General features: G+C 45.5%; 1 protein-coding gene across 1 annotated transcript in view; it reads left to right on the top strand.

Moving 5' to 3' along the window:
* The first annotated feature begins 585 nt into the window (after window positions 1-585).
* LOC138094039 (solute carrier family 5 member 4) overlaps window positions 586-11,618 on the top strand; it is a 30,184-nt gene continuing 19,151 nt past the window's right edge. The window contains exons 1-4 of the mRNA XM_068990209.1: window positions 586-720; window positions 1,431-1,502; window positions 3,718-3,822; window positions 9,620-9,679. Of these exons, the coding sequence (XP_068846310.1) occupies window positions 586-720; window positions 1,431-1,502; window positions 3,718-3,822; window positions 9,620-9,679 (372 nt within the window). The remainder of the gene's footprint in view (window positions 721-1,430; window positions 1,503-3,717; window positions 3,823-9,619; window positions 9,680-11,618) is intronic.

Below are 11,618 nucleotides of genomic sequence, written 5' to 3'. Positions count from 1 at the left end.
CTCTGTCCCAACCCACTCCCCACCCCTGCCCCGACCCCTCTGAATGCAGTGCTCGCAGAGCCACTTTCCCTTCTTGCATGGGCTGCCTCAAATTACCTGTTCCAGGGAAACACGGAGGCAACTAGGAGATGCAAAATAACTTCACTTTCAAGGGATAACATTTCCTGGTCGGGAATCTTATCTGCTCTGCAAGGGTCCCTCACCCCTTGTCCTCCTGACTCTTTCCGAGACCCTTCACATCTATCGCACCCCTCTGTTTGTCCCCTTCATCTCTCCCTAATCCTCACCCAGACTATTCAAATCTTCTTAAAGATGCCATCTTCCCACACAGTGAACACGCCTCTCTCCACCTCCAATTTTCACCCCGTTTCTCATCTCATGTCACCCCTCCTTCCCACACTCCACCCGGTCCAACAGGATTGCTGGAGGGCCAGGGTCTCAGAGCTTCAGAGGGAAGGTTTAAAGGTCCTCCTGCCCAGAAGATGGCTCTGATAGTGCTCCCCACTTGCCCGAGGCTGATCATTAACCTAGGGCACATATAAGAAAAGGGCTGTCCCTGGGATGGGGAAAGCAGTGCCTGCAACCATGGCCAGCACGCTAAGCCCCAGCGCTGTGACTGAAACCCCCAGCCCTGCTGAGACATCAGCGCGTATACAAAATGCTGCTGACATCTCCGTCATCGTCATCTATTTTGTGTTGGTGATGGCCGTTGGACTGTGGGTATGTAGGAGCTTAGTGGGATGTTCAGAGTGGGCTCAAGGCTTGAGGCTGGGGGAAATGATTGAGGGAGGGAAAAGTGTACGTTAAATCAGCTGTCAATAAAATCAGCTGCCACAGATTTTATTGTCCCTCCCTAAGCGGTCATTTTCTCATGTGTGAGTCAGTAATGCTTCCACTGATTTACTTGATTCTTCTGACAAGCCCATCGTGTGAACAGGGCCAAGAGTGGGACTGCAGACTTACCCTGTTTGGCATTTCCAGCACATGACATCATGAATAAAGATGCTGTGTTATTATCACATTGATTTTATTTTCCTTTGCTCCCTTTCTATCAATAACTTAGTTGATTTGGACGCTTAAGTTATTTACATTCATTCTGTCTTTTAAGTAACGAGCTGGAGGCTGCAAATTTCCTTCCAAGCACAGCTTTAGCAATAGGTGCCTCACACTGTATTCATCAATGGAAATAAACAGAGTAATTAGGACAGAAGTTGAGAAATATGACTTCTTAAAGTGCCTTGGTTTCTATGAAAGTGTGATTTTGAAGTCCTTGAAAAATTGGTGCTGTATCACAGTTTTGAGGATACTGTTTCTTTTTAGGGAGTGCTGGAAAAGAAGGTCATGTCTGTCAGAACCCCGGCCAGAGATTCTGGGGCATCTCAGGGGCTTTTTCTGTGGCCTGACTCATAAGTGTCTTCCCTTCTGCTCAGGCAATGCTGAGGACTAACCGGGGCACTGTTGGAGGCTTCTTTCTGGCTGGTCGAGATGTGACCTGGTGGCCGGTGAGTGAGTCAAAGCTTCCTGGCGATAAATTTCCAGTGTGTATGTTTAAGGACAAGCCAGGAAAACATGTAGAGTGCTGATCATGTCTGAGGTGCAATGACTGCCTGCCTTCTGGGGTCTCTTTTCCTAAACCCTTGGCATCAGAGCTCAGCCCTGTCATTCTAATAAATGAGAATGCATCACCAATTACGAGAGCAGGTGTAGTGTGGCATTTGGAAAGAGCTGGTTTGGCTCTGATTCATATTTTTTTAATTTATTTTTAATTGGAGGATTGCCAGGGTCCAGCCCCGGTGGATCCAGGGAAATTCGAAGGGTGAACGGCGTAGGCGAGGAAAGCTTATTTATTTAGAAATATAAGATTAGATTAGGAAGAAATAGAGTAGTAGGAAAATTTAGTGGAGAAAAGAGTCTGCATAACTTGGTTTAGAGGGAAAGCCAATAAAATCTCAGGACAAGAGATTTGCACCATCTACATTGGGCCACTGGAGTCCGTTTGAATATCAGAGAGTGCCCCGCCTTGGGCTCTCTCTCTCATGGAACTTAAAAGCCTGGGCAAGTAAGTATACTTGGTGAGCCTCCTTGCTCCAGATGGGAATTCAGCCAGAAAAGGAGAGGGAGGGAGAGGGAGAAAGAGAGAGAGAGACACGGGGGAAGCCAGATTTCCAAGAAACTAGTTCGAGAGACTAGTCCGAGAAACTAGTCCATCCTTTATTGTTCAGAAGGCTTTTTATACTTTTGATTGTACATAGAGATCAATGGGTAATACAAAATTATGCAGCGTCAGCTGCCCTGACTCTTATCGAGACCAGGCTTTCTCTCTGCATACCTAGTTGTATACATAAGTCTTAGGTGATTTACATCATCTTCTGGCCAGAAGGCCAGTTAACATTTTATGGCCCTTTTCTGATAAGGGTTTGTCAACCAGAAGACTTATTTGTGTTGTTCTTCCCAAAGTCTGGTGCCACTCTGAGAAAGCACTAAATAAAGTTACATTCTTACATAGCAAGGACACAAGAGGAGTGCAGTGATATATAACAAAGAAAAGTAATTAACTCAAAAGTCTAGTGTTGCTAACATCAAAACTACTATACTCCTATTTCTGCATCCCGTTTACATTGATTAATATCCTCCCAGGTGCCTAAAAGATAAAGAATATGGAGGCCTGGCAGAAGTCATTGAGTCAACAGTGAAAACCCATCACCAATATAATTTTTAGCTTTTTAGAAAAAGCCTCTGTATCTCTAAGATGCTTTAAGCTTTGTGCCTCTCACGGTTGGGGGGCTGTAAGCAATTCACAAGCTGCAAAAAGTCTGGGGGAACCTGTCAGGCAAGTTAGAGAGCCATCAAAGGGGGTTCAAACCGAGACATTCTTCTTATATGCAGGAGACTGTTAACTGGAGCCCTAAGTTAATTCCTTTTAGAGGCAGAAGAGTGGAAAGCACAGTACAATAAAATCAGGCCGACTCTGGTTTTTGGGGGTGGATGTTCAGGAAAACTCAGGGGAAACCCCTGACGGCAGATCACGCCTTTGCGTTTTGTCGGGCTTCCTTCCTCCTGACCTTTGCCACGGGCGGGATTCCTCACGCTGGCTCCCGGCAGAGGATAACTGTTTGCAGTATTGTATTAGTTTCTGCGGTCTGGCAATGTGAGTCATCCATAAGTATGTATACGTCCCCTCCCTCTGCAACCCCCCTCCCAGAGCACCAGGCTGAGCTCCCTGCGCGATACAGCAGGTTCCCACTAGTGATCTGTCTTACACATGGGAGTGTATATATGTCAATGCTACTCTCTCAATTTTTAAAAAACCATTCAGGGACTTTCCTGGTGGCCCAGTGGTTGAGAACCCACCTTCCAATGAAGGGGATGCAGGTTTGATCCCTGCTTGGGGAGGTAAGATCTCACATGCCAAGGGATAACTAAGCCCGAGTGCCACAGCTACTGAGCCCACTCTGGAGCCCAGGCCCAGAAACCAGGGAAGCCTGTGCACCAAAATGAAAAGACTCATCACAGCCAAAAAATAATTCAAAAATACAAAAACAGTCTTATATACCAACCGTGCAAACACTGGTGACCAGCTAAATTTAGGCCACAAGCTATAAGCTTGCTGACTCCTGCTGTATGGAGAAGTAATGGAAAACCGCCACATTTTCCTGCTTTCAAGAAGTCTAATTTGGGGCTTTTAACTCTGACCCTAGTCTTTTCCTTGGATTCCAGATGGGCGCCTCTCTCTTCGCCAGTAACATCGGCAGTGGCCACTTTGTGGGGCTGGCAGGGACGGGAGCGGCTTCAGGGATTGCCATTGCAGCATTTGAATGGAACGTAAGTGACATCACAAGCTTTTTCCTTTAAATCAAAACTCTAGCTGTGTTTGTCTGAGTTTCCCACTCTAGTGTTCTTGGGCTTCCCTTGTGGCTCAGCTGGTAAAGAATCCACCTGCAATGCAGGAGATCTGGGTTCGATCCCTGGGTTGGAAAGATCCCCTGGAGAAGGGAAAGGCTACCCACTCCAGTATTTTGGCTGGAGAATTCCATGGACTGTACAGTCCATGGTGTCGCAAAGACCTGGACACGACTGAGCGACTTTCACTTGCACTTTTCTTTTCTGCATAGGACAAACTCTTCTTTGGTTTGACTTCTATTTCTCCTTCTTGAACCTCAGGGCCTTCCCCTTGTAGCCCATTTTGCCTGGGCCATACCCTACCTCTGAGATTTCACTGAAGCCATTATTCCCACCAGGGAAGTCATCTCTATATCATTTAATCCCACTTTTATTTAACCTCCTTGATCATGTTAGCTCTCATTTCTATCTCTTCCCCTGCCCCAAGCTACATTATACATTCAGTCTGAATTAGAAGCAAGAAATTTAAAAAATGTACAAGTAATGACCCCTTCTTTGAAAAGCTTACAGCTCAGTGGGAGAGACAGATAGACATTCACTACACTGTAGCAAGTACAAGGAGACAGGCATGCGCGGAGTGTTGAGAGATCTCAACAGAAGGAAACAGCAGGGGCGTGGATGGGTGCAGAAGGGGCATCGATCCTAGACGGTGGGTAGGACCAGGCCCGTGTCCAGGGAACTTCCTGAGGCTGATGCCAGACACAGGTGTAGAAACTGGCCAAGCAAGTGACAACATCAGTTCAGCTCAGTTGCTCAGTCGTGTCCAACTCTTTGCGACCCCATGAATCGCAGCACGCCAGGCCTCCCTGTCCATCACCATCTCCCGGAGTTCACTTCAGACTCACGTCCATTGAGTCAGTGGTGTCATCCACCCATCTCATCCTCTGTCGTCCCCTTTTCCTCCTGCCTCCAATCCCTCCCAGCATCAGAGTCTTTTCCAATGAGTCAACTCTTTGCATCAGGTGGCCAAAGTACTGGAGTTTCAGCTTCAGCATCATTCCCTCCAAAGAAATCCCAGGGCTGATCTCCTTCAGAATGGACTGGTTGGATCTCCTTGCAGTCCAAGGGACTCCCAAGAGTTTTCTCCAACACCACAGGTCAAAAGCATCAATTCTTTGGAGCTCAGCCTTCTTCACAGTCCAACTCTCACATACATACATGACCACTGGAAAAATCATAGCCTTGACTAGACAGACCTTTGTTGGCAAAGTAATGTCTCTGCTTTTTAATATGCTGTCTAGGTTGGTCATAACTTTCCTTCCAAGGAGTAAGCCTCTTTTAATTTCATGGCTGCAATCACCATCTGCAGTGATTTTGGAGCCCCACAAAATAAAGTCTGACACTGTTTCCACTGTTTTCCCATCTATTTGCCATGAAGTAATGGGACCAGCTGCCATGATCTTCGTTTTCTGAATGTTGAGCTTTAATCCAACTTTTTCACTCTCCTCTTTCACTTTCGTCAAGAGGCTTTTTAGCTCCTCTTCACTTTCTGCCATAAGGGTGGTGTCATCTACATATCTCAGGTTATTGATATTTCTCCCAGCAATCTTGATTTCAGCTTGTGCTTCTTCCAGCCCAGCATTTCTCATGATGTACTCTGCATAGAAGTTCAATAAGCAGGGTGACAATATACAGCCTTGACGTACTCCTTTTCCTATTTGGAACCAGTCTGTTGTTCCATGTCCAGTTCTAACCGTTGCTTCCTGACCTGCATATAGGTTTCTCAAGATGCAGGTCAGGTGGTCTGGTACTTCCATCTCTTTCAGAATTTTCCACAGTTGATTGTGATCTACACAGTCAAAAGCTTTGGCATAGTCAATAAAGCAGAAATAGATGTTTTTCTGGAACTCTCTGGCTTTTTCCATGATCCAGCATATGTTGGCAATTTGAACTCTAGTTCCTCTGCCTTTTGTAAAACTAGCTTGAACATCTGGAAGTTCATGGTTCACATATTGCTGAAGCCTGGCTTGGAGAATTTTGAGCATTACTTACTAGCGTGTGAGATGAGTGAAATTGTGTGGTAGATTGAGCATTCTTTGGCATTGCCTTTCTTTGGGATTGGAATGAAAACTGACCTTTTCCCATCCTGTGGCCACTGCTGAATTTTCCAAATTTGCTGGCGTATTGAGAGCAGCACTTTCACAGCATCATCTTTCAGGATTCGAAATAGCTCAACTGGAATTCCATCACCTCCACTAGCTTTGTTCATAGTGATGCTTTCTAAGGCCCACTTGACTTCACATTCCAGGATGTCTAGCTCTAGGTGAGTGATCACACCATCGTGATTATCTGGGTCGTGAAGATCTTTTTTGTACAGTTCTTCTGTGTATTCTTGCCACCTCTTCTTAATATCTTCTGCTTCTGTTAGGTCCATGTCATTTCTGTCCTTTATCAAGTCAATCTTTGCATGAAATGTTCCCTTGCTATCTCTAATTTTCTTGAAGAGATCTCTAGTCTTTCCCAGTCTGTTCTTTTCCTCTATTTCTTTGCATTGATCGCTGAGGAAGGCTTTCTTATCTCTCCTTGCTATTCTTTGGAACTCTGCATTCAGATGCTTGTATCTTTCCTTTTCTCCTTTGTTTTTCACTTCTCTTCTTTTCACAGCTATTTGTAAGGCCTCCCCAGACAGCCATTTTGCTTTTTTACATTTTTTTTCCATAGGAATGGTATTGATCCCTGTCTCCTTACAGTGTCACGAACCTCCGCCCATAGTTCATCAGGCACTCTATCTATCAGATCTAGTCCCTTAAATCCATTTCTCACTTCCACTGTATAATCATAAGGGATTTGATTTAGGTCATACCTGAATGGTCTAATGGTTTCCCCTACTTTCTTCAATCTGAAGATCTAAGTCTAAGTCTAAGTTCTAAGTCTGAATTTGGCAATACCTGAATGGTCTAATGGTTTCCCCTACTTTCTTCAATCTGAAGATCTAAGTCTAAGTCTAAGTTCTAAGTCTGAATTTGGCAATAAGGAGTTCATGATCTGAGCCACAGTCAGCTTCTGGTCTCATTTTTGTTGACTGTATAGAGCTTCTCCATCTTTGGCTGCAAAGAATTAATCAATCTGATTTCGGTGTTGACCTTCTGGTGATGTCCATGTGTAGAGTCTTCTCGTGTTGGTGGAAGAGGGTGTTTGCTATGACCAGTGCATTTTCTTGGCAAAACTCTATTACTCTTTGCCTTGCTTCATTCCATATTCCAAGGCCAAATTTGCCTGTTACTCCAGGTGTTTCTTGACTTCCTACTTTTGCATTCCAGTCCCCTAGAATGAGAAGGACATCTTTTTTGGATGTTAGTTCTAAAAGATCTTGTAGGTCTTCATAGAACCGTTCAGCTTCTTCAGCATTACTGGTTGGGGCATAGACTTGGATAACTGTGATATTGAATGGTTTGCCTTGGAAATGAACAGAGATCATTCTGTCGTTTTTGAGATTGCATCCAAGTACTGCATTTTGGACTCTTTTGTTGACCATGATGGCTACTCCATTTCTTCTGAGGGATTCCTGCCCGCAGCAGTAGATATAATGGTCATCTGAGTTAAATTCACCCATTCCAGTCCATTTTAGTTCCCTGATTCCTAGAATGTCGACGTTCACCCTTGCCATCTCCTGTTTGACCACTTCCAATTTGCCTTGATTCATGGACCTGACATTCCAGGTTCCTATGCAATATTGCTCTTTACAGCATCGGACCTTGCTTCTATCACCAGTCACATCCACAACTGGGGATTGTTTTTGCTTTGGCTCCATCCCTTCATTCTTTCTGGAGTTATTTCTCCACTGATCTCCATTAGCATATTTGGCACCTACTGACCTGGGGAGTTCCTCTTTCAGTATCCTATCATTTTGCCTTTTCATGCTGTTCATGAGATTCTCAAGGCAAGAATACTGAAGTGGTTTGCCATTCCTTTCTCCAGTGGACCACATTGTGTCAGACCTCTCCAATATGCCCGCCCATCTTGGGTGGCCACACAGGGCATGGCTTAGTTTCACTGAGTTAGAAAAGGCTGTGGTCCTAGTGTGATTAGATTGACTAGTTTTCTGTGATTATGGTTTCAGTGTGTCTGCCCTCTTGCAACACCTACCATCTTACTTGAGTTTCTCTTACTTTGGACATGGGATATCTCTTCACGGCTGCTCCAGCAAAGAGCAGCCGCTCCTCCTTACCTTGGACAAGGGGTATCTCCTCGACGCTGCCCCTCTCAACCTTGAACGTGGAATAGCTCCTCTAGGCCCTCTGGCACTCACGCAGCCACCGCTCCTTGGACGTGGGGTCGCTCCTCCTGGCCGCCGCCCCTCGGGCGCGGGGTTCTCCCGACTTCTGCCCCTGACCTCAGACGTGGGGTAGCTCCTCTCCGCCGCGCGCTGCGCTTCGTCGCAGCCAAGGTAGTAGATCGAATCTCTAAGTCTTGGTGACTGAGTCCCTAATTGCTCGACTGCCATCTCACCGTGCAAGCTGTGACTTCTTAATTAGACTCTAAGATCCTTAATACAGGGGCCATCTGCTCTCGTGTCATTCACACCACCCCATCATCCAGCATTTGACCGGGCACATGCTGTACACATTTCTTGAGTTGACTGTTTTCGGTTCTATTCTCTTATCCTTTCTAGAGTTTGCTTGTGCGTGTATATGCCTATCAGTCAGGGAAATGCTTACGTGGAAGAAAGCTGGATCATTGTAAAATATATATACATAAACAGACTATCCTGGATAGACTCAGCAAGGAACCATGCGTTGTCACTAGTAACCGTGCCCCGCCCCTATTGAAGATTTTGCCCTTATAATTACTTTAGTAGTGTCAGAGACTCAGAATGGACCCAGCCACCACGTGTGCCTTATCGTCTGGGTTTTGCTTTGATGGTGCCATGGAGTCGAGAAAGGAGCCAGCCTCCAGAAGCATGAACAAAATGCCCTATGGCCCCAGGGAGTGTGATTATCAGCTTGCTGAGAGCCTGGCTCTTTTAGCCTGTGGCCTTGGATTTGCTTAATCTCCGTAAGGTTCAAGTTACCCCTCCATAAAACAGGAATAACTGTGCTTATCGCATCTGCCTAACCTGGTACTGTGAGGACAGCATGAGTGATAGAAGTGAAGACTTTTTCATAAATATTAATATTCATGTAAGATTATACAGTTATCATTATTATATTTGGCAAGGCTTGGGGGGCACTGGGAATATTCGTCTGCCTCTAAATTTCTCATTGGTTTGTCACTCTATATGATTCCTGACATTCAAGAATAATTCCTGGGGACTTCCCTGGTGGCTTAGCGGTTAAGAATCCACCTTCCAATATAGGGGATAAGGGTTCAATCCATGGTGGGGGAACTAAGATCCCACAGGCTACAGGGCAACTAAGCCCACTCACCACACAGAAAGATTCCATGTGCTGCAAGGAAGATTCGACAGAGCTAAATAATTTTTTTTTTAAGAATAATTCCTTATGGTAAAGATTTATGACCTTCTAGTGGTCCAGCTGGGCTCAGATCTCTGACTGTCCATTTTTCACCACACATCTTTGCCACATTCTAAGCCCCAGGAAATGGTGATCTCTGTATCATGGAAGCAGAAAAAATGGACCCACAGCTGTCTTGGGATCATAACTGTTTGAGCGGGACAGGATCAAAGCAAACATTTTCTTTTCAGATTTGGAGGTTGTGAAGTGAAAAGGCCCACAAGCCAAACCTCTCTAACTTCCACCCTGTCCTTGGTTTCTTGTAGGCCTTGCTGCTGTTGCTGGTTCTAGGGTGGTTCTTCGTCCCCATTTACATCAAGGCAGGGGTGAGTATCCTCAGGTGTTCTCTGCTGCACATGTCAGGCATTCGTTTATTCCCTCACTTTTTCTGCTCAGCTATGAAACCTGAGTAACATTATTCGTCCCAGAATCTCTGAGTATATGTTTACATAAGACCACTAACTACTGGACTTCCCTGGTGGTCCAGTGGTAAAGAATCTGCCTGCCAGTGCAAGAGACATGGGTTTGATCCCTGGCCCAGGAAGATCCCACACGTCGCTGGACAGCTCAGCCCGTGTGCCACACTACTGAGCCCACGTGCCGCCCACAAAACTACTGAAACCAGCTCCTAGAGCCTGTGCTCTGAGACAAGAAAAAGCCACTGCAATGAGAAGTCCATGCACCGCCAACAAGGAGCAGGCCCCATTTGCTGCAACTAGAGAAAGCCTCCAAGCAGCAACACATGCCTAGCACAGCCAAAAAATAATGCAAATCATAAAAGAATTTTGAAAAATTTAAAAAAGACCACGAAGCGCTGCAGGATTGCTCTTAAAAATGGCTGCAGTCACCTATCCTCTTGCTGATCACTGTTGTGGAGATTCCATTTTTCTGACATTCTTACCAACACATAATATTTTCCTTTATTCTAATTTTTGTTATTCTGATGTTTGGAAGGTAGCTTTTTTTTAAATGAGGAGTAGGAAGTACCATCAGAGAAGGCAATGGCACTCCACTCCAGTACTCTTGCCTGGAAAATCCCATGGACGGAGGAGCATGGTAGGCTGCAGTCCATGGGGTCGCTAAGAGTTGGACACGACCAAGCGACTTCCCTTTCACTTTTCACTTTCATGCATTGGAGAAGGAAATGGCAACCCACTCCAGTGTTCTTGCCTGGAGAATCCCAGGGACGGAGGAGCCTGGTGGGCTTCCGTCTATGGGTCGCACAGAGTCGGACATGACTGACGCGACTTAGCAGCAGCAGCAGCAGGAAGTACCATGCTCTGGTGGCTCCCCTTCAACTTGGGTGTTGCCAACCAACTGGGGCACTGCTGTGCCTCTTGGAGCCTAACTGCCATCCTTACTCCTTCTGCAGCTGAGGGGGGCTGTGTCCTGGGATAATTCCTGGGATGGGGCTCCAGGGAACCACGCTTCACTGTCTACTGCCTCTGCATGTCACTGTGTGGTCCTTTGCTCATCCTGAGTCCCTTCTGATTCCAGGCTTGAGCAAGCTCTGCTCTCTTTGGTGCAAGGACCCACAGCACATAACTCATGCATGTGTTCTTAGACATGGCTTACCATCCTTGAGGTGGTCCTGCACAGTTTCTGAGCCCCAAGAGTTCCCCTTCTTGCTTTTGCTAATATTATATAAATGTTTATTTAAGATTCTTTTATATTGGAGGAGATGAAACCATGAGCTTGTTCTGCTATGAAGATACCAGAAAAATGTACCCTTTAAGCTGATCACACAGCTGATCTAATATTTCAATTATGATAATGTCAGCTTTTTGTCTATATAGGATTTAATGTAACTCTTCTTTTCAATAAAGATAATCATATGAATGTACATACAGAAGTATATTAGCAATTTATTCAATTATCTATTTATCATGTAACCGTAATTGCAGTCGATCATTTATATTGTTTTTGCTAGACTGCAACATTGTCAGTGAAAATAATAAATATTATCTCTTGAGCGTCACCATTCATTTGGTGTTGTGGTAGGTATTTTACACCTACTTCCATATTAAAGCCCCACATTACAGGTGAGAAAACGGAGTTTCAGAGAGAATGTCATTTGCCAAAGGTCACAATCTGGGAATAGATCCCAAGAATGCTGAGTCCAAGGCCCATGTTCATCCCAGACTCACAGTTTCCCCAGGGGCTGTGCCTTCTCACTCACGTCTCCCCACTTTGGGGTGTTACCCCCTCGAGGGTGACTGCCACATGCAGTGACCTGTCCACAGAGGCCTAATCCATGTTGGATCA

This window comes from Capricornis sumatraensis, chromosome 17, assembly GCF_032405125.1.
Source record: "Capricornis sumatraensis isolate serow.1 chromosome 17, serow.2, whole genome shotgun sequence".
NCBI lineage: Eukaryota > Metazoa > Chordata > Mammalia > Artiodactyla > Bovidae > Capricornis > Capricornis sumatraensis.
Note: the sequence above shows the minus strand (reverse complement) of the source record. Positions and strands in the feature narration are given on the sequence as shown.